General features: G+C 39.5%; 1 protein-coding gene across 1 annotated transcript in view; it reads left to right on the plus strand.

Annotated features, from left to right (window-relative positions):
- Nucleotides 1-23,874, plus strand: part of GUCA1C (guanylate cyclase activator 1C) — a 41,770-nt gene that overhangs the window by 11,410 nt on the left and 6,486 nt on the right. The window contains exons 2-4 of the mRNA XM_032301747.1: nucleotides 4,576-4,725; nucleotides 9,497-9,584; nucleotides 17,992-18,259. Coding sequence (XP_032157638.1) covers nucleotides 4,576-4,725; nucleotides 9,497-9,584; nucleotides 17,992-18,161 — 408 coding nt within the window. The 3' untranslated portion in view covers nucleotides 18,162-18,259. The remainder of the gene's footprint in view (nucleotides 1-4,575; nucleotides 4,726-9,496; nucleotides 9,585-17,991; nucleotides 18,260-23,874) is intronic.

A 23,874-nucleotide genomic window follows, 5' to 3' on the forward strand; every position in this document is an offset into this window, starting at 1 on the left:
TGATTGATATCCAAGAAACCTATTCAGAATTGTGAGCTCGTTTGACACGTACTGTGAGACACGTGTTGTCCCAGGACTCTTGAATTTTGTATAGTCATGGTCAAGAACAACTGTGTTTGATCTGCATAAAGATCACATTATAGAACCGACCTACCAAGCCAGCAGTATATTTCTCATCTTAAAGAGCCGAGTCTCTTTTCAGGACATTCCAGCAATTCCATGGCTGATGGAGACTATGTTTGCTGTTAATGTTAAGTGTCTATCTATGAAAATGGGGCTAGGTCATAAATGCTGAACATAACTTTTATAGATTTCAAAAATTCACAAAGGTATTTTAAAAAGTACTCATATGTGTTTGACAAAATTTGGATGTCCTTATATTACCTATTTTTTGGTAGCTCCTAAAAAGCAAATTAAATATCACTGATGATTATTGATCAGTCATATAATGTACTTATACTAATTCTCTGAGTTACCATCTGAGCAACCATTTCCAGGCAGACATTTCAATTCCTATGTTGCTGCTGACTTACCACAGCTGGTAAAATGCCACTGGAAAGTGTCACATGTAAAAGAATGAAAACATCAAAATGTCTTCAGGTTAGGGTCTGTGACAATTCATGAATTTTTCACAGAGAGTGATTCTGTGAAAAGTGGCAGAACGTTAACGCTGTGAGAAGGGAGAGTTTTAATCTGGGGAATAGTTCGGAGGATTTTTGTTGGATTTAGATTATTTGTTTTCCTGAATGAGAGGGTACACTAGAACATATAGGGTCTGATCCCTAGTTGTTGTAATAACAATCCTGTTTCTATAGTCTTGGTGTCGCTAGACCCCAGGACACTTATTGGTATATACCACTCAGGGTGCTTGGCTAGGACTCTGTAGTGTCCCTTTGCTGGGCAAGGGGTTCTTGCTTTGGCTCAGCACTTCCCCCTCTTCAGGACCTCACACCTGCATTGCAGCCTTGACTAACCCCATCATTCTCCCCACGTGGTAAAATGCCAGGTAAGATGTCACTGAAGATAACATCTGATATGCCAGTGTGGTCCTGCCATCACTCTCTATATGCCTGAGAGACCTGGAGAAACAGATACCGAAATGTCATCTCAATATATTCCAGAGACATCGGCTTTGGAGTTTAGTCCCAGGGATGGAGCCACAAATTTATAATCTGGGTCATGTCCTTAGGGGAACTTGGCTTCACTTCACAGATTCAAATGGTAGAATTTCAGTTTTAGAAAGAGTCCTTCATTTTGCAAATAATAGTAAAAAATAACAATCATAATAATCATAATGGCAAAGAGAGCTATTTTTTAAGGAGGTGGAAGTCTATTGAATACACTGCCAAGGAGCAGGGGACAGGACGGCAAGGGAGAGACTGTCTGCCATGTGGCAGTGACAGGGGCTGTAGTTAAAGGAACTATGGGAAGAAATGGAATCTTCCTTTTTTATAACTGTGTCCTGGTATAAGTAACCCATTGGTCAGCTAGGGCCTATGGTATTTTGAGGTTGGTCATCCAATGGACCTGTTTGTATCCAGCCAAGGGGTTGGGGACCCCTACGCTGGCACAAGGCCATTTGGTATCAGACATCTTCAGGAAGTTCTCTGTGCCACAAGGAATCTGGGGGCTCAAATACAGAAATATAAACTTAAAAGGGTTTTCCTTGGATAGCCTTAAAGAAAAGTCTTTGGACATGCTCTGTTGCATTCTTCCTAGTCACATTTGCCAGAACATCTCACCTTCTCTGTGATTCTTTTTTTTTTTTTTTAAGATTTTATTTATTTGACAGAAATCACAAGTAGGCAGAGAAGCAGGCAGAGAGAGAGGGGGAAGCAGGCTCCCTGCTGAGCAGAGTGCCTGATGTGGGGCTCGATCCCAGGACCCTGAGATCATGACCTGAGCCGAAGGCAGAGGCTTAACCCACTGAGCCACCCAGGCGCCCCTTCTCTGTGATTCTTATCCACCTCCCCACCCTGAGCTTGAAAACTATAGGTTAACCGAAAGCAGCGATTACTTTATCTTCTTTTTTTTTTTTATAAACATGTATTTTTATCCCCAGGGGTACAGGTCTGTGAATCACCAGGTTTACACACTTCACAGCACTCACCAAAGCACACACCCTCCCCAATGTCCATAATCCCACCCCCTTCTCCCAACCCCCCTACCCCAGCAACCCTCAGTTTGTTTTGTGAGATTAAGAGTCACTTATGGTTTGTCTCCCTCCCAATTCCATCTTGTTTCATTGATTCTTCTTCTACCCACTTAAGCCCCCATGTTGCATCACCACTTCCTCATATCTTCTGATTTACAGAGTAAGCATTACCTAAAACTCTCTCCAACACTAACACAAACCATTAAATCACATTCACCAGAATTGTCCCACTGATGGAAATTTCCACAAAATCTTACCAGAAAGATAACTGGAAAGAATTGGCTGTGGATTGCTAAGAATTTGTCTAATTACATAATGGAATGCTGAAATGAAAACAGAAAATGCTTTGCTTGCAGGAGATTTTGCCAAAGGCTGCAGTTGTCTAAGGAAAAAAGACTTCCTTTCTTATCCACCATCAACTTTGGTTGTAGAGTAACTGGATTGTCCATTTTAAAGCCATACAATGAAAATACTTATGCTCCTCTCTTGATACAGTTTGCTCAGAGCTTCCAGAACCTGGTTTGGAAGGAGTTAGGGCCACCGGCCCACTGTGCCTAATCATAAAATACCAAATGTTCTAATGTCAACAAGGTTCAGTCTAGCCTGTTGCCATTCATTATATAGGTGACACTGAAAACTGTGATCACTGAAGCAGGACTCGAAAAGAAAAACAAACCATCACAAAATAGAAGGTTTTTATGGAAACTTTATAACAAGCCAGCTAAGATTTCTCAGGGAGGATGCTTCTGTAAGCTTTGGGCAAACAGGCATAAAAACTGCCCAGGAAACGATTGTATTGATTGCATGCCCTAAGACACAAGAGGAAGACCTGAGAGCCAATGTCCCCATTTTCCATTCAACTTCTGTTCTCTGCACCTGCTGGTCTCATCACTGAAAAATAATGGTCATGTCCCACCAAATCAGAAGATATCTTGATGTCATCTTCAATTTCCACTCGTGATAACTTATCTCCCTTGTCTCAGCCATAGCAAGGCTAGCGATTCACACAGTGAAGTGGTGACGAGCAGTAGGAAAGGCAGATGGAGAAAAGGTAAAACCAGCTATGTTTTGTAGACTTGAGCAAATTTCCTTCAGGAGGACTATTCAACCAGATTCCAAACTGTTAGCAGAAGTCCTATCACTTACAAGAAATATTAAAATTATTGATGGGATAAAGATATCTAAGCTGTAAAATGTAAAAACCTAATACATGTAGTAAAATTTTAAAATATTTTCTTACAGTATTTTTATTATATATTATAGAAAAATTTTAAAAACAATACATTTTGAAGACCAGGCTATAGTGATTAGCACATTGGCTTTCATTATCCAAGATATTGTAGTAGTCTACAATACAAAAAAAGCAAAACAAAACAAACAAACAAAACACACACACACACACACACACACACACACAAAAAGCTGTTAACCAGCAAGCAAGATTTGCTTCACAACCAGAACTACTAGTGATTTTTCATTTGCTTTTCTTATAGACTAGACACAAAACCTTGAGGCTCAAAGCAAAAGCGTGCCATTTTACAGGCCAATACGTTTCAAGCCCTTTACATCCAAGGGAAAGGGGTACTTTATGTTACCTCCCGTTTTGTAAATAGGACTCTACATTCCAAAGTTCCAAGGGGAATGCAGCTGACAGAGTGCTTTCTTGGGCTGAATATGCCACCATTTGGTATTTGAACTCCCGTGGGAACACAGCAGAGAGTAGATCCCATGCTCCCTAGAGCCAGTTACCTTTCTTAAGATAGTTGAGCAAGGTTTGTACGGTGTGAGTCTTAAGAATGATACCTACTATTTCTGTTTCAAATGAAAGTAAAACAAGAGGAGGGGAACTGCCTAAAGCTTGAGAGCTTTAAACAGTCTTTTCTAAGATTGACTAATATGGCAAAATCTTTACAGAAAAGAGGCTCATAAATTTTGATTCATACTGAAAACGACATACTTAAAAGGAATCGTGGAGTTTAGCATTCCAAAAATATCAATGGGGCTCTCTAAAGAGGAGTACAGAATTTAGCTCCTGGTAATTCCTTTCTACTAGAAACTGGTACCTTGTCTTTTCCTGAGTGGAGGACAAAACCTGAAGATATTCAGGAGAAGACGGTCACTGTGGGATGTCTGGTGGTGAGGATACAGCCTTCTCTCCTAGGATTTCAGAACTTTTCCCTTTTTGGGGGGGCATAAGTAGTAGATATTTTCTCCAAAAAAAAAAAGGAACTTACCTATATATTTAAAGTCGCTTGTTTCTATACACTGCACCCATGTTTTTGTTTGTTTAACAAAATGCTGGGAAGTTTTCTATGCTTTAATCTTGTGAGTTATATTAATTTGTGCTAACCATGACTTCTCAAATAAAAACAACTGTTTTTCTTAGATATTGATTTCCCTTTCCACCTTGCTTTTCATAGGATGGATTTATTGACTTTTTAGAGTTTATTGCTGCTATAAATCTAGTTATACGAGGAAAAATGGAGCAAAAATTAAAATGGTATTTTAAGCTGTATGATGCTGATGGAAATGGTTCTATTGACAAAAAGGAGCTACTGAACATCTTCATGGTAAGTGAAGCAGTGAAGCAACTTTGTAGGACATTGTAGAGTTAGTGTCATTTTCCTCCTTGTGGAGCTGGCGAGAGCTATGTGGTTGGTGACTCTTGGGATATACATTTGGAACCGCTGGAACAATGTAAATGTCACTATGCTATTGGTTACTGAGTGTGCACTTGCAAACCAGCATTTTCTTGCTGACGTTCAAATTCACAGATGTAGCAGAGTACGGAGATGAAAAATGAAATAAACATCATGTTCTAAAGCAATTTACCTTTTTTCTGCATCCGTGAAGAAAGTTTTGGGAGGAACAGCTAAGATACTAGGTGATTTATATAACAAGAGCCATGAACTAAGAACAAAGGTAGCTGAGGACTAATCTTTCTGGGGGCTGGACTAAAGTATTTTTAATAGGTAGCTCAAGGATCTCAGGTCCTTTCTAGCTCTAAAGATCAAGGAGTCCCTTTATGAATCTCGTCCCCCTCCATCATGGAAGTGGGAATAGTTATTATCACGGTATGAGATGAAATGGGTCCTAGAGTAAAAGATGGTTAAATGGGACATTGTACCTAAGTGAGGTTGTGAAGTAAAATAAACAGTAGGAATGTGATATAGTGAATTTGTAACACAGAGTCAGAATTAGAATCAGAAGTCTTAGAAATGATCTGGTCCAAATTCTTCCATTTACAGATGAAGGATCTGAGTTGCAAACATAATACATAGTATAATTTTAGCAAAATGCAAAGAAAAGTAAATGGATAGAACTACCATTATCATTAAACACCTCGATAAATGGACAAAGCTGTTAAAATGTAAACTGTTTAACAAATGTAGAGTTCACCAACATATGCAAAGAATTCAAGAGTGTGTTAATACTAATATTGCTTCCACTTTGATCTCACACAGGTAATTCACAAAAAAATACTAAGATGCACTTCATAATTGAATTTTGTAAACATTAAAATTCAGAAATTCTGTATATATATTACATATTGCAACACAAAATTAGGAATCTAAAATATTCTATAGAGAGTACCCAACCTCATGTAATTTTAGAATGTCCTCTTAAATAAATATTCTTGAATTTATTTTTAAAAAATATAAAATATGTAATAAAGCATACAGATATTGGGGGATGCCTCCAAAGCAGTACAAAAACCAAGCGTTCTTATCTTGGGATCTGTGGATCTGTGGTCTTTGGGAATCCTTGAAGGCCATGAAATTGAGGGCAGATTTTTTTTTCCTGCATATGTTATCCATTTCTGGGGGGAGAAAAGAATTAGGAAGAACAAAAGGATAAAAATGATTTTGTCTAAATCTTATGGAAATTTTTGCACAGATTTTCATTAGTTAAAATGTATAACTTATGTTAGTGAGAAAAGGAAAGAGAAATATTAAGTAGCTAATTGAATTTTTTTCTTAAAGCATTTAGAAAGAGAACAAAAAGAAATAAGGAAACAATAAAAACACAGAGCAGAAATTAATAATTGATACTATTTGTCTCCAGTGAAATTAATAAAAATTAACACGAATAAGATGTAATTCTCGCAAGGGCACTGTAAGAAGTGCACCCTTACACACTGTGGAGGAAGTATAAATGGATGGAATATTCCTGGAAATTTGGTAATCTGCATCAAGAGGTTAAAAGTTTATCTTCATTTTAGAGTCAACACTTTTGGTCAGGAAAAGCAATCATTAACATCAAAGATAAAAGTTCTATGACTTACATCACAGAGTCACTTAAAATACTAAAAAATAAGTGACTTAAGAGAGGAAAAGTTTTAAATAAATTAACATAATGGAATACGTATTTACCAAAAATGAGTGGTCGACAAACATGTTTTCTCTCTGGTGGCAAGTGAAAAAAAAAAATAGGGTCAGGAATAATACATGCTGTTTAATAGAAGTTCTTTCTTTTTTTTTTTTTAATGGCTCAGTTTTTTTATCTGGGGGAAAAGCACATTGTCAAACAGAGAGCTTTTTTTTTTTCCCTATTTAACATTTTTTTAAATTTAATTTAATTAATTTATTAAAAAAAATTTTTTTTATAAATATACAATACATTTTTATCCCTAGGGGTACAGGTCTGTGAATCACCAGGTTTACACACTTCACAGCACTCACTTTAGCACATACCCTCCCCAATGTCCATAACCCCACCCCCCCTCCCAACCCTCCTCCCCCCAGCAACCCTCAGTTTATTTTGTGAGATTACGAGACACTTATGATTTGTCTCCCTCCCAATCCCATCTTGTTTCATTTATTCTTCTCCTACCCCCTTAGCCCCCCATGTTGCATAGAAGTTCTTCCAATACATAATAATAGGATGTTAAAATAAAATACAGCCCAACCACCAAAAGGATCCAAAGGAAGTACTAGATTATAGGCAAAATTTATAAAGGAAGTAGTTTCACTTCAAAGGCATAAAATGGTCAGGAGAATTTTGAGCAGGATTATTAGAGAGGATTTCTTGGGTAAGAGCACTCAAGTCAGTAGCATGGGGATTTAAGGAGACCATGGAGTTTCGGGCGACACTGTGTTCCATTGTTTGAATCTGAGAAATCCATATGACAGAGTCGAGGGATATGGTTTAGGAAGTGTCGCACGCCCAGAATTAGTTGGGACAGAGGCTTTTTCGTGGATCAGATATGGGGGGTGGGGAAGCTGATATAGAGTTGTCTTGGATCTTGTCCAGCTGAGCCCCTTAGAGAAATGAAGCCACCTCAGAAGAAGAGGGAGCTAGAGGTAGAACCAGAGAGTGGTTCCCAACCATGAACGAGGTTGCCCTCCTTCTCCCCCAGGGGACACATGGCAATGTTGGGAGACATTCTGGTGGTCAGCAGGGCAGTGAGTGGGGGAGGGCATGGTGCAGCTGCTCTCTATTGTTTAGAGACCAGGGGTGGATGTTAAACTTTCTCCAATGCAGAGGACAATCCTGAACAAGAAAGAATTGTCTAGTCTGAAATATCAATTGTGCAGATACTGAGAAACTCAGACCTAGGACTTGTAGAAAGAGCCTTGAGGGGTCAGCTGGAATCAAAATGCCTGACGCATGTCTAGGGAATTGCAGGAGAGAGTCTCAGTAATGAAGGGGAGGCATGGTCTCAGATAAGGAGGGGATTTCCAACATCTGCCATCCGGACGGAGAGTTCTGACACTCGGTAGCAATGACAGTGCCTGCCAAGTCAGAGGTATCCTGCTCCCCCTTCTCTCTTACCTCCTCCTGCTCCCACTCAGAGTTCTCAGAGAAGGGCTTAGCTTTAAATGCAGGAGAAAGTGAGAGAGCCATGAGAGACAATGGACTCTGAAAAACAATCTGAGGGTTTTGAAGGGGCGGGGGGGGTGGGAAGTTGGGTGAGCCTGGTGGTGGGTATTATGGAGGGCACATGGAGCATTGGGTGTGGTGCATAAACAATGAATTCTGGTGTACTGAAAAGAAATGAAAAAAATAAAAAATTATAATAAAAAAAAGTACAGATATGCTAAATGAGGGAGAAGAGAAGAAAACAAGCCGTGCATCCTTGCCTGTCCCCCAACCATGTTTCTCCTGTAAGAAGAGGGAAAACACAGGCAACACTGACAGCTCCCTCTGAAAAAATCCCTTCAGGTCTAGTAACCTTCCAGTTAATCCTTCAGTCTCACTTATATTGCCCAGAGATGGGTGACAGACAAATCCTAGAAACTGCGTAATCTTTTATTATGACGTATACATACGGTCTAGCATCCCTTCCGGCTTAACCTGAAGATGCCTAGCCAAATTTTCTAAGCTTCTGAAACCTCTTTCAAGAGACTGAGAAACACTAAAAATGTCCAATAAGGTACTACATGTATGTAACCATTATTCTAAGTATCACCGTATATTTGACTGCAAGACCTTGACTTGCTAAGGCCAGGAGTTGTGCATTTCCACTGTTCGCTCTGGCTAATCCTAGATTCAGCTTCCGTAATGCTTGAGAAGCAGGAGAACAGATAGTCCTATTGCAGACTGTGCCCTCAATTAAAATATGTTGCCAGCGGTTTTTCCTAAAGATCCCTTCATGTTCAATCAAGATAGTTCTGTTCGGATTCCCAGATGACTACTCATTCTCTCTCCATCTCTCTTTCATTTCGTTATGCATTTCTACATCAAATATTGGTCACTTAATTTAATCACCTGGAGATGGGGGAGAAGTCGAGAATGGTTAAATTTTCCCTCCAGGAAAGCTGGAAATGTCATTTTCCCTGGGCCCCCTGACAGCTGTAATGATGAAGGTGCTGGCAGTGAGAGAAATACTGTGTCCTTCCAAGGCGTATATATCTGTCTTCCCAGTCGATCATTCCACAAAAGGGCAAAAAGGACCAGAGGTGCCAGTGTCAGAAGCTAGAGGGGAAGACTTAGATGCTTACAGAATATCCTTTCGTGTTTCTCCATAAAATCAATGATAATTGGTCTGAAGTTGAGAGCATTGTCTGTTTTCTAGGTCCAGAATTCTTACGACAGTGGCTGCTACAATTTTTTTCTCCGGTAGACTTTTTGCATCTTTTATGACCTAATATGTTGAATGGATCCCTTTTCTGCTCTATAATATCAAATTCAGATTGTATTCAGTTAATTAAATTTCTAAGCCTCATTACCCTGAACTGACATATAATCTTTTTATTTATTTTTAACAACTAGAACAGGTTGGACAGCCAAAATGACATGAACACATCCTCAAATTCTGTCATATTGTGGGTAGAAATGTCACACAAATGTATTTGCTTCCAGCAAAGTTGAACTTTCTGATTTAATTTCTCTTTGCAGGCTGTTCAGGCCCTCAACGGCCAGCAAACTCTGAGTCCTGAAGAATTTACTGACTTGGTTTTTCATAAGATCGATATAAACAATGATGGTAAGGCAATTACTCTCCTTGGGCTTACTCTTTAAAAAAAATCTACAAAGTAGTAGATGGTGGTGAGGGAATGTCATTAGGCAAAAGCATGAACCTTTCAAGAAAATCCTAGTTTTGATATCACTTGGGCTTCATAATTTGGCCAATTCAATGTTTTCCAGTCAGTACAATTAAATTGAGTAAATATTTATTGAAAAAATACACACATGCACACACACACACACACACACACACACACACACATATTTTCAGTTCATGATGCTTGACACTTTGGGATATATGAACAAAGTAAAGGGAGGTACAAGGAAAGAAAAGTAGGAAAATATGATTTGAAGGACTCTCTTGTTTGCTTTGGGGTATGTTCTAGTAATTATTACTTTCTACTGCAGGTGTCGCATCAACTTGCCAATAAACGCAAGTTTTCTATAATATAAAAATCATTTCTTCAATTGTGTAATTTACCTCTACTATCATATTTTCCCTTCCCTTTGAATACACACTTCTGGGAAGAGTTGTTGTGTTTTGCCTTCATTTCTGTTTTTCATACCTTTTCTACATTTCTACTCTTTCTGCTCATTTTTCCATCTGCTATTGCTACCCTCAAATCTGGCTTCCTCTTTAGCTCAGAGAAGGTACACTTCTTGTTCAGAAACTGAGTGAAAGGGAAGATGCAGACATTCTGGGAGAAGGGGAAATGCTTACACGGAAAGACTTTGATCTCAGTAAACTGATAGTGGAGCATATTGGTTGGGGATTGAGGCAGCCTATCTAGGAATGTTCCTTGAAAACAGAAAGTTTGACATTGTGGAAAATATGAAGTTAGTAAGTGATTTAAGTGGGGAAAAGGGATGGATATGAGGTATTGGGACTCCAGCCATGGTTGCCATCAATCCAAGGTAACTTTTTCCAAAGAACCAACATGACCGCCATAGGTCACTTCTTTTAATGGACACTAGAGGGCAGTAGACACCCATGTTGAGTGTGGCAGTTGGCACACGTCTACTGTGGATGGTGGGATGGTGAGGGGGCTGGGAGGGAGTTCACATGAAACCGCCACTATGAATGAGCCAAACAACTGGACAAGAGTATAAATCTCAGAATAACACTTTAGAAATACATCAATAGTATTAATCTCCCTCTTAGGACCTAGTCCTAGTTTGCTTCAATTTAATTTCAAGTCAGCACGGTCATTTTCCAAGTGACCAAGATCAGAGCCATTTGGTTGTAATCACTTATCTTTGGGTCTATCTAGATTGAGGGTAAAATAAGTCAGTTCATGTGAACACTTGCAAAACACAGATTCCGACTACCCAGAATTGACAAGGAAACTAAGTGAGGGTAGACAAGGACCAGAGAAATGGAGAGTGGAAGATCTTAGGAGGTAATGACAATTTTATTTAAAATATGCAACTGAAAATTCTAATCACCAAACAGGACAAATACTGTAGGTTTTCTTCTGTTTTAGTTTTTAATCTTAGAGGTGCTAGAGTATGACAGGGATTGGAGTAGAAATGATAAAACATTTCAGGCTGGGGCTGAAATCATTGACCAAAGAACAAGTATCATGGAAATTGATGGGATATTGTGAATGTTTCAGATTTAGTACTACAATAAAGGTCAAAAGGGCAGGTCAAGAATGTTTGAAAATATCTCTGGATCCTGCATCTAGGGATGGAAGTGGGAGGAAAGGAAAAGTGACCTCTCCTGGAGAACTTTGAGGATTGTGTTCTCCTTGAGAAGGGGCTTGATTTCTATAAGTGTGAAAGAACAGATAATGTGTTCCAGAAAACAAGAAAATGATGCAGGACTCTCTATTTATTATCTAAACAGTTTCCTTACAAACAAAGTATAAGGAACCAGTAAAATGGGAGAATGTGATTGGAAGAGCCTAGAAAAAGAAAGAGAGGGTTGCAAAAGGATGCAAATCTAGAAGAATGAAGGTGTTTTCTTGGACAATAACTAAGGATACCTGCAGCCCAGGAAACGGGCTCTTTGGTCTGAAAAGAATATGTCAAAAGAAAGAGAATATATTATGGTTTCTGGAATGGCTTATAGAACTAATCATGCAAATCATTTCCTCTGATGGAGGAAAAAAGATGTGTATCATTGTCTTTACAATGAAGATATCAAATAAACTAGTTGCGTTTTGGAACAACAGTGAACCACTGTTTCTTGGCAAATGCATATACACAACTGAAACTGAAAGAATTTGCTTTTATATGCAAATTATTGGAGGTTGTTGTATCATCTCATCAAGAGACAGCTGGATCATTCTCTATATCAAGAAAAGGATGCTGAAATTGTACATTTGGACAAAGACAGACCGGAGCACCAGAAGGCAAGGAATAGAAAGTAATGAAGACATAGAAGGTTGATATTTGCAGAAGTATAAAAGGATTTTCCCAGTATTTGACATAGGAAAATAAAGTGTTTCACTCACACATGAGAGTAAGCACCACTGGGGAAAATGTCTATTTATCTTTGTACAGATCTAAGTGTATATACCTCGAATAAGACTTTTTAAATTGTTGATTATTATTGTTATCAAAACATTAGTGTTGGGAGAAATAGAAATGTTAGTCAAGTTTACCAGAATAGTGTTGACTGTGTGCCAATGTATTTTTTAATTTTTCAAACTGAAAAGCAAGCATACTATTGGTATCTGATAATCCAGTAAATGTTGAAAACAAAGATAAAGAAGATCACAATACAGCAGGATACAACTTTAGGAACATAGACAAACATCCCAATTTGACTGCAAATTGTTTACAACAGAATGACCAATATCAAATTTGTTGGGACAAAAAAATACACAATAGCTGTGAAGTATTCTATACGTGATCATCATGGTAGTTAGCAAATCAAAGTTGGAAGACAAATCAAAAGAGAGGCATAGGATAAATGTTAAGAAAACAAAAAGATGCGATTCTACAAACTCCATGAGGGCAAGAACTATTTCTGTTTTATGTCCTTTGGTATTTATTACATGCTCACACTTCCTGACATGGACTAGTAGCTTTTTGAATAGTTGTTACATGAATGAGTGGTAAGAAGATGTCATGAAAAGTGGAGAAAGAAATAAAAAAGAAACAAGCACAACATGCAATTTTTTAAAAAAGATTTATGTCTTTATTGGAGAGAGAGCAAGAGAATGAGAAAGAGAGCACATGCACACACTAGTGGGGGAAGGGGCAGAGGGAGAGAGGGACAAGCAGACTCCTCACTGAGTAGGAAAGCCAAAACAGGGCTCCATTCTAGAACCCTGAGATCAAGACCCAAGCTGAATTCAAGCATCAGAAGCTTAGCTGACTGAACCATATAGGCCCTCCACAACATGCAATGTTATCTGTAGGAAGAAAGATAACATCTGCAATGTTATCTGTCTAGACTACTTTGGAAATTAGCATACATGTGTGTATGCTCAATTCACAAAATTTAAGTGCAATTGATTAGCAGGAGTTAATTACTCCTGGAAAGTGAAACTGCAGGGACAGAAAGAGATGATGGGAGGATTCTTTCATTTCATTACACCTTTTTGTAGTGCTTAAGTTTTGTATCATGAGCATGTATTATTGTAATAATTCAACAAGAAACTTTTTTATTCTTATATTATGAACAAAAGCATCAGGAAGGAAAACTTGAAGAGAATGACAAAGACAGAAGATTGAAGTTCAATATTCAATGTTATTGAGGAATGAAAACAGGCAGGACAGCAAGACAAGTCAGGATAAATGATTAAGCATGGAATTCTGCAGCCTTTCCTGCAGGAAGAATAGCAAACGTGTTCTACCATCCACTGCCTAGGAGTCATTCTTGACATGATTTAGGAAGATTTATGGTTGCTGTTCACAGTGTAAGTGCAGAAAGCGTCCAGAAGTTTAACCTGGCGCCAAACAGGACAGGGGCAGCGGAGACGTCAGTGGCTCATAATACTAAACCGTGAAAGTGAAAAGAGACAGAACAAGGCCCAAGATGAAATGAAAGAGGTAATTATTGGGTGGATATCTTGGGTAAAAGAAAACAGGGACAGGACATGAAGACATTTTATTGAGCAGTTACCCAGAAGGACCACTGTCGTCAGCCAAAACATTGATTGTAGAAAGCCACAAAAGTCACAGTGACTCAAGCTGGGAAGCAGAACTACCAGGGAGAAGAGGGCATCGGGTTTTCTCGTACAAGAGAAGAAACTGCTGCACTTAAAAACTGGGCTATAGAATGCTGCTAAACGCCGCTAGCGCCACCTTGCTAGTGACTACAAAACTGTGTCCTGTAAAATCCACTGGTTCCCGGGCACTTGAAAATCTGGTCGTTCTCTTCTCCTGAGACCCTGCCACCAACCTTCCCCGCCCCGCTCCCCCCCACCCCGTTCCCATTTCTGCTAATTTCCCAGCCCCACTACACTGTTCACCAACTTCTAATTTAAAAGCATTAGAAAGAATTGACAAAAAGTCCTTTACACAGGCTGGTTTCTTTTAAAACCAGGTTGACTTCTTTAGAGCAAAAATGATAATGTGGGCTTGTATAGGAAATCTTGGCTTTTCTTTTGAAGGGAGCGGGTAGGAGGCCTTTTTTTGTTTTGTTATGAAAGATAATATAGGAGGTCAATAGGAAGAAATACAGGACCCAGGAATATCAACAAGATAACCAGATTGCAAAAAGAGGCTAAAGAAAATATTCACATATTTCATCAATTCACATTTTCATCAGTGATATTTCATCAATTCACTATATCATCAATGAAGCTGCTGAAATCGGTAGTGGGTGATGGAAGAGCATTGACCTTCAGGGTCCCCAGGAGGAGAGAATGTATCCACAAACACAACAAACAACACTAAATCATGTAGCTATAAGTGATGTGTATATGTATATTTCAACATGTAAAAATAAAATTGTGTCCTTTTGAATTATGCCTTACAAATACTGAAATATGTCTTGAAACATACAGCAAAATAATACAAACTCAAAAAATTGTTTAAGATCCTTCTGAGCTCTGTGATCTCCAGCTCAGTCACCTCTTAACTGGCTTTGACTCTATGCTGGTAGGTTTTTTTTTTTTTTTTTTTTTTTGAAGGAAGCTTCTGGACCTGCATAGGCAATACTTTTTAGACAGATTCAGATATCATCCTTTTAATTTGTTTGGGCATAAATCTGAAGGCAAATTTAAAGGGATTAGGAAGCAATGTTTAAGAGCATCAGATAAAAGAAAGCAGTTTGTCAGCATGTTTTCTGAGCACCTGTCACATTCCAGAACGGTAACATCGGAGGAAATGGCACTTGTAGCTGGGACTTACTACGTGTTTGATGAGTAAGTGAACGAATGCTAAGTGCTAGAGGGAAAAGAGGAAAATTCCAAAGTAAGTACTTTAAACAGAAATAGTAAATGTTGTCAGTTGGTATAGGTAGAAGTTGGCTTAATTTAAAAAAAAAAATTTATGCGAAGTGGTTAGGTAACAGGAAAAAGATAAATATGCAGAGTTCACACATGTTTTGAGAAAAGAGGAAAAACAACAGCAAAGACTTCCATCCTGTAATTTGTTAAGGGAGTAGAACTTAAAAGTTCTCATCACAAGAAAAAAAAAGTGTAAAGTGTAACTTCTGTGCAGTGGTGGATTTTGCAATATGTGCATGTATCAAATCGTTACATTGTATACCTTAAACTGAAACAGTGTTATATCTCAATTTTTTTTTAATGTTTTTAAAGGGAATTCCATCTTTTCTTTCTTTGCCGTACCAGTAGCCTGTGTTGCTTTTTACTTGACATGGTGACTATACCCTCCACACCCTCAGACACAGCTCTTTCCTCTAGCACTGGTGACAGCGGACAAGTGTTATAACTGAGTGATCGAAACCCACTTCAGTTACCCTGTCTCCACTCTCACTTCTCTTTTGGTTATGCGAAGCCCCTAGAAATTTGAAAAGCTTTTGCTTGGGGAATTTAGCAGCTATGATTTCCCTTTGCAAAAATTGATAAGATTGTTTTGTTGCTGTTGTTTATGGTTCCCATGACCCAACATGCCACACCATGGTTGTCCCCAGCCCCACACTTACTACTCCTCATTTTGTTTTTTCTCTTTAACTTTGGTTCATTCCATTCCATGGTTATACATCCCCTGTGAGACATAGATGACTTCATGCTTACCCTGTGCATCTAGCACAAACTTCTTTGGCATAAGGAAAATATAAGGAACAAAGATTCAATTTCCATTTAAAAAACATGTTTTAGAATTTTGCTACTGAAACCAAGAGGAAGGTATCTTATGAGAATGTGATGATCCATGCTTATTTATATTTGAATCACTATCGTGGTGTTTTGGATATTTGATTTTATCCACTAAAAAGTATCTCAGGTCCTGCTGACTATTTGCCTCAGATGTTCATTCTCTAGTTACTGAATGTTCTTGGTTTGTCTTTGGCTGCCCTTCCACATAGCTACAAAACCTATTTCGTACAATCACTCTGAGATCAGAACTACATCTATACCCCTTGACTTGAAGACATTCATGTGCAACCAAATCCCAGCACACTCTAAGCCCAGGGCAGGTGGTGATCCAGTGAGGCCAAAGAAAAGACCTGGAGACAGCAATCAAGACATAGGGTTTTTTGTTTGTTTGCTTGCTTGCTTTTGTTTTTGTTTTTAAAGATTTTATTATTTATTTGAGAGAAAGAGAGAAAGTGAGCATGAGCAGGGGAAGGGCAGAGGGAGGAGGAGAGAGAGAAGCAGACTCCCCATTGAGCACGGAGCCTGATGTGGGACAAGACAGAGGTTTATTGGGAGAATTTACATATAGGGAATCCAGGAGTGGCCTCCTGGTTGGAACAACTGCTGCAGACATCTCTGTGCATCAAGTTTTATATCCTAGTAATTTAACCTAGCAACTATTAGTGGCCCTTCCCTTCCTTGCATGGAGAGAGCTCCCAAGGAAACCAAGGTCTGCCACCTGGACACCTTTTTAAGGGAGATACTCCAGGTTGGCCAACCCCAGGGCTCCTGATCACGTGAACACTAAACAATGCATTCTACAGCACATTCTGCTTGATGGGAATATAGAGAGAGGACAGGATTTCTACATTTTCAAGACAGTGATTAACAAGGGCATTTGGAGGTGCTTACACAAAGTAGCTATCCAGCATGTACCATAAAGCTCATAATTACAAACAAATGAGTCAGCAGAGAACCCCCATCCTTCCAAAATGTTGAAAAGTTGTCTTGTGGGATGAGGCTTGTGGCAAAACATAGCAACCATGGTACATGGGTATAAGGCAATGGTTTTATAGCCTGGGACTCACCAGGGTGGGTCCACGGCTTAAGTCAAACTGATGAAATTATGAATCAAAAATGAGAGGAGGGCATGAGTGGCTCAGGTGGTTGAGTGTCCAACTCTTGATCACAGCTCAGGTCTTGATCTCAGGGTTGTAAGTTCAAGCTCCACACTGGGCTCCATGCTGGGCATGAAGCCTACTTAAAAAAAAAAAAAAAAATCAGAAGATGGCCTACCACTAATTATATGTGGAATGAATTAATGTTTAACTTTTTTAGGGGCAGCTGGGGGGCTCAGTTGGTTAAGCGTCTGACTCTCGGTTTGGCTCAGGTCATGATCTCAGGGTCCTGAGCTTGAGCCCCACGTTGAGCTCCACGCTCAGTGTGGAGTCTGCTTGTTCTTCTCCTTCCCCTTGCACATGCTCTCTATGTGTGTGTCTCTCTCTGTTTCAAATAAATAAAATCTTAAAAAAAAAATGTTTAACTTTCCTCACAGCTTTGGATAGTCCCTGGAATTATTTCCTTAGAGAAGAATGTTGAAAACAACTTTAAACATTGTCATTTCCTCCTGATCTTAGAAATCAGCAATATTTATGTTCCTATCACTTGCTCCTATCTTCAAGATTAAATGTGAAATAATCGATACTGTGTAGAGACATGACTGTGTATGTGAACACAAGTGCATTGCTAATGTTCTCCACTCAAAAACAGACTGTAGTTGGGGCTCCTGGGTTGTTCAGTTGATTAAGCTTTGGACTCTTGATTTTAGCTCAGGTCACGATCTCAGGGTCATGAGCTTGAGCCCCGCATCAGGCTCTGCACTGGCCATGGAGCCTGCTTGAGATTCTCTCTCTCTTTCTCCATCTGCCCCTCCCCCTGCCCCTTAAAAAATTAGATTGTATTTGTCATCGATATTTTCACTGGCAACCCTACCATTGAATGCCTTTTTGTGTAAGGATTTTGTGTAAGGATTCTTGTGTAAGTATTTTGTGAATACCTTTTTGTGTAAGGATATTCAAAGAATTGAGAATCTGGTTGAGGTGAAAGGATGTCAGAAGAATATCAAGAAAAGTACCAGGGAATATACTGTATACACAAGTGATTGGTATGAACAAGGCTCTTGTTAATTGTTCATTTATTATTTTCTAGGAGAATTGACGTTAGAAGAATTTATCAATGGCACGGAAAAAGATCAAGATCTTCTGGAGATTGTTTCCAAGAGCTTTGACTTTTCTAATGTACTGAAAGTGATCTATAATGAGAAACAGTCAGTCACAGATGGGAGGCTTCCTTCAAGCCACATGAGAAGGCTGATCTAGGGAAGGTGGAAATGAAGCAGCTGTGAGCCATGAGAATGCCTTTCCCAACTTTCAGTGGATGCAAGACTTTCCGTTGAGAAGAGATGAAATTCTCCCATGTACATGCTATTGATTTCAGGTTTTTATTATAATTGGTATCGGCTTGTGAATACATCACTTAAGTCCCATGGATACTTCCATAAAGATCTTGGGCAAAATAATTGTTGCTCTTCTATCTATATTAGTGGTTTCTCTACAGATTAGAGCATGATGATTAAACTGAAGGATTATCTCCATCCTTTAAAATAGTGCTCACATGTTTATTTCCTTGCATGCCTAAATTAATGTGCGTCTTGAAATAGACCTGGATAATCTGGGCAGTGTCTCCATACTTTAACATTGTTCTTAAACATGCATTCAGCAAATATGTTTGTTGCCTCGTGGCTTCTGTCGTATCTCTCTACTAAAAGTGACCGAGTTCCAGTCTACAGAGAAACTTTTTTCTTCCCTTTTTCTCCTATTCTTACCCTGAATCCTGTCTTGAGTCAGTAATAATGTTCTGCTCCAAAGGAAAGGTCTTAAGCTTTGTAGTAAAAGGAGAAAATTTCAGGCTGGGCAATGAGAATGTTTCTGCTGATTTGTTATAAATCTGGGTCCAGTTGTGCATGAAAATGGGATGCATCATCTGTAATTATTATGCCAGTTGGGGGTTTGATGAGAACAGCAGACAGCCAGGCTATGCAACAACAAGCACTTGACATTTTAAATGGTCCTGACATTATAGCTCTGACATTTCATTTTTTATATCCTTTCCAAAAAATGAAATGATGAATGAGATTTCTTGATGGGTTAGAACTTTTAAGTTTTGGGTTCTGTATCATGGGCCCATTAATGCATCTGTCAATGCAAGGCTTTCTTGTGGGAACACAGTGGAGGCTGAAGAGCAGATGTGAGCTCTCTTTATATTAAGACCTTTGTAATTATGCTTTCATATTCAGATTTGGGCTAAACACACACAACTGAAACTACAAAAACAGACTTGGATGGCCCTGTCTCCCTTGTGGTTACAGATGTGGATAAAAATACGAATTAGAGATACAGATGAGGCATGCATGGTGGTAGAAATGAAGTATAAATGGAGGTAGAGAAGTTATAGATGAAGGTACAGATGAAAATGCAGAGGATGGTAGTCTAGATGGGTGTGGAAATATTCTGTGGTTTTCAAAAAGAATTTGAGGAGATTCGCAAAGAAGTGCACAATGTATGTTGAAGAAAAAGTATTGCTGGTAGAATAAGTAAGAAAAATCATCACAGCCATAATGACACAAAGTTCTACTCATTTGCTGACAGTGGGCTATCCACTGGACTCTGAGCTTTCTAGCAGTAGAAGGGAAAAGGAAAACATCCTGACAGTCTTATCCAAGCAACAGCTTTATCTTGGAAGTGGCATTGGGTTTCATCAGCCCGTTCCTTTGAGGCACCTAATGTCCTTTCCACAGAAAACTGGGTCCCAGCGTCCCCTTCCAACCTTCTATGTCCTAGTAACTCCGACCTTTCCCCTTTGTTCTTCTAGCCAAGGAGGGTAGCTGCTTCCATCCTTTTTTGTGTTGATTCTTCAATGTCCTCCCTTTGCTTTTTCACTCCTCCAATGTCTTTCTCACTAATACTTTATATTAATGCTGTGAATCAGTGTGATTTCTGTTTCCTTGACTGGATTCTGACTGATTCTGTGCCTTGACAGACTGAAAGGTCAGTCCTCATTCAGGTGTGTAACCCACCCCCTCCTTTCCTTGCATGCCCTGATATTTGCTCTGGAACTGTGCTGAGTGGGCTTGTTTAATCCTAATGGCCCAGTGGTGCGGCTGTTATCCCCACTTTATGTCTGGCACCTGAGACTCAGAGAAGTGATACCACTTTCTTAGAGTCCCTGCCTGGTAGTGTCCCTTTAGCACCACCTATAGACTGAGCTTTATAGGGAAACAGCCAGCAAAGGAGAAAGGTACTGAGAAGGACACCAGTCTAGCATCACAGAGCAAAAAATGGAAGGATAAAGTTGGAGCCAAGTGTATATAGCTTAATTTTCAGCACATTTGGAAGGCAGCTATGCTCACCACTATACCACCAATGCTGCACTATCATCACATTTGGGATAGTTGGTGTGAACCAAGTAGACACCTTAGGAAACACCCTCACCCCCATAGTTTCTATAGTCAGAGCATCCAAGGTCTGCTCTACCACAGGCCTCATCTTGTACTTTATGCTTTCAACCCTGTAGTTCTCCTCTGGCTTCACCCTGTTGCCTCTTACCTGGATCCTCCTCCACCCATCACCCCCTTTGGAATCATGACTGATTTGTCTAGTGCACCCAGGTTAGGTTTTGGTTTTTCCCTGGATCTGCCTCGGAGATTTCTAATCTCCGTTCCATGCCCTTTATGTGGTGCTCATGCCTCCCAAGTTGACCCCAAGGCTTATGGTGAAGAGGCAAGAGTGGTACCCCCTTCCCTTTTCAAAGAAGAGTGTCATCTGTAAGCAGGGCAGACAGGCCCACATAGTACAACTTTGTTAGCTTCTTAGGGAAAAAGGTTAGTGGGTACAGAGAATGTGAAGATACTAGCTGCTTGTGATAAGAAAACAGTTCATGAAATAGTTATCTGCCCCATAGTTTTGCTGAGGATAGTCCTAAGAAGGGGAATAGTCTGAAATTCAGGTACAAAAGAATTTAGATTAATTCATGGTAAGGTAAGACAGAAAAAAAAAAAAAAGAGGTCAGAAAAACAGAACTACATCCTTTCCCTCGTCTCCATCTCTCTCTCTCTTTTAAGATTTATTTATTTATAAGAGAGAGAGAGAGAGAGTAAGTTGGAGGGGCGGAGGGAGAGGGAGAGAATCTGGAGCAGACTCTGCCTGAGTGTGAAGCTGATCTCATGACTCTGAGATCATGACCCAAGCCAAAATCAAGAGTTGGAGTCTTAATCGACTGAGCCACCCAGGTGACTCCCTCAAGTCTCTTAAGGTCTATCTCTTAAGCTCTATCTCCCCAAGATCATGTTCCTTCTCCAGGCTTTCCTCTGTAGCTTAGTGCCATGAGCCTGGTCCAGGAAATAGTCCTAATCTACATATGAAGTCATGTTACTTGAATGAACTGGGGATTTTAAAATAAATCCTTTCCTCCTTCAGATGACTAGCTTTAAATAGAACCTACTGCCCAGTGACTTTTTTTTTTGGCAGGGTTTTTTGTTTGTTTGTTTGTTTTGTTTTTTAATTATTTATTTATTTGACAGACAGATCACAAGTAGGCAGAGAGGCAGGCAGAGAGAGAGGAGGAAGCAGGCTCCCTGCCAAGCAGAGAGCCCGACGCGGGGCTCGGTCCCAGGACTCTGGGATCATGACCTGAGCTGAAGGCAGACTTTAACCCACTGAGCCACCCAGGCGCCCCTTAATTTTTTAATTTAAACAGAATTCCATGTGTTTCCCCCCCAGTGATTTTACAGTAAAATTTCAAGTAAGGAATTTTATGACAAGTAGGGCCTAGTGTGTGAAGAACCTCAAAACCTTAGGTTAATGTCTAGACTATCACTTCCGTTTACCAAAAGGAGACTATCACTTCCATTTACCAAAAGGCAGTGTTCCAACCAGCATTATAACCATCTAATGAGAATCAGCATCCTCCAACACATTCTTCACTCTGTTCCTACAATGGCTTGATGTTCTGAAGGAAAGACACTATTTTAAAAAGAGATAAGGTATTAAAATATTTGATCATCTTAATCTTATAAAAGTGACACCCCCCCCAAGAGATTAAAGTCATATTACATCTCTCTATGGATTTGAAGATGCACCGGAAGATGGCCTGCGTCTTTGGTCCCAAGTCTTGAGAAAGAAAGGAAGAAAAAAGAGGAAAAGAGATGAGTGGCAGCTGGTCCAGGATAAGAACAAGCTCTAATATGATTTCTCTTCTTTCTCCTCATGTCAGTAGCTGATGACCAGCTGCTCCTTCAATTAAGCCTTGGTTCTTTCTGGCAGGGACATGGAACATTTCACCTAGAGAAACACCTGCTGATACAGAACAGGGGTTTAGATCACAAGGGTAGGCTGTGGGGGCAGGACAATGGTTTAAGTGGGGCAAATATTTCCTTTATTTATTTCCAAAAGGTGTTGGCACAAATGTAATGTGGAATTAAATGAGAAAAGTGGTTTGTTTAAAATTAAATATATGACCAAAAGGGAAGTGAAGGGACCTAAAGGAAGGACTAGCACATTGAAGAAACAATATGACGGCTGGAGACAGCCTGCTGCTCTGCCTACCCTCCACCCCCCACTTATATTAGAATAACCTTTAAACATGAAAATGAAATACAGAAAAGTCCTGACATTTAAAACCAAGCTAGGGTCTTATGCTTGCTTAAGAAATCTAAATCATTAAAACTGTGTGGACAGGGAATAGCTTTTTTAATACTTGGAGTTTCTTTCTGGGGACAGCTGTAGGTAAGCAAAATTGGACATTCAAATAAAAGCCAGAGAATACCAAGCTTTATCCATGGGATAGCTGACAACACTGAGAAAGATATTTAGGGAGGCAGAATTGCTTGATGGAGTCAGCGCAGGACCGAGACCACATGTGGATTCCTGGGACCTCCAGCAGGCCATCTGCCCTTCTGGGTCTCGGATCCTCAGCTTTCCAGAGAGACGACGAATCTCTGAGGTCCCTTCCACCTCCATTTTCTTAAATTGAATCAAACCTTAATAATGTAGGGAATGACATCTCAGTACCTCAAAAAGATTATTAGTTACCTAAAAACAAAATTTATGGAACAAATTGTGTCTGATATAACTTGCATGAAGCCCAGATTTTTTTTTTTTTTTTTTTTTTACTGATGGTCAGTGAGTTTCAGGTTGCCACCTGTAGGCTCTCTGTTGTCTCCAGTTGTTACTTTTTGTCCATACCCCTCATTCTGAGTGGCTCTTCAGCATGTATAGAACAGTGGGTTAGTGATAGACTTCCTACCTACAAGTCACCTGAAAGTCTTTTTCAGAATTAAAAAAAAAGTAATATCCCTGGCAATTCTTTTTTTTTTTTTAATTTTTATTTATTTATTTGAGAGAGAGAGAGAGCATAAGCTGGGGGAGAGGGGCAGAAGGAGAAGCAAACACTTCACCAAGCAAGGATCCTGATGCAGGACTCAATCCCAGGACCCCAGAATCATGACCCAAGCCAAAGGCAAATACTCAACTGTCTGAGCCATGCAGGCGCCCCTTCCCTGGTGATTCTAATGCATGGCCAGGTATGAAAACCACAGTCATTCACATGTCCTCTGTGAGAGACCCTTCTCTATGGTCACCCTGAAAAGGCCAGTGTCCATCTGACACGACATGAGATAACATAGGTAAGCACCTAGCACAGTGTGTATGTAGTAAGTATGTTACTTAAGAAATGTAACATACTTACTACATACTTAGTGCATGTTTGTTCCTCTAACTTTTTGCACTTTTCAAAGCTTAGATACATGGAGTTAAGGTTATTTCTTAGGGATTAGTTTCCATTCTGACCTAGAGGGAGGCTTCATTCTTGTCCCAGACACTTTAATCTCTCTGTTCTCAAGTCACGTTTAATAGGTTCTTCTAATGAGGTCTGAGAAAACAATTATCTATAAACTATTACCTCTGAATGGGAAAAATCTTTGAAGTGCCCACAGGGAATGGCCCCTCAAGCTGTCAGTTATATAGACTTTAAGAT

The sequence above is a fragment of the Mustela erminea genome, chromosome 1 (assembly GCF_009829155.1).
Source record: "Mustela erminea isolate mMusErm1 chromosome 1, mMusErm1.Pri, whole genome shotgun sequence".
In the NCBI taxonomy this organism is placed as follows: domain Eukaryota; kingdom Metazoa; phylum Chordata; class Mammalia; order Carnivora; family Mustelidae; genus Mustela; species Mustela erminea.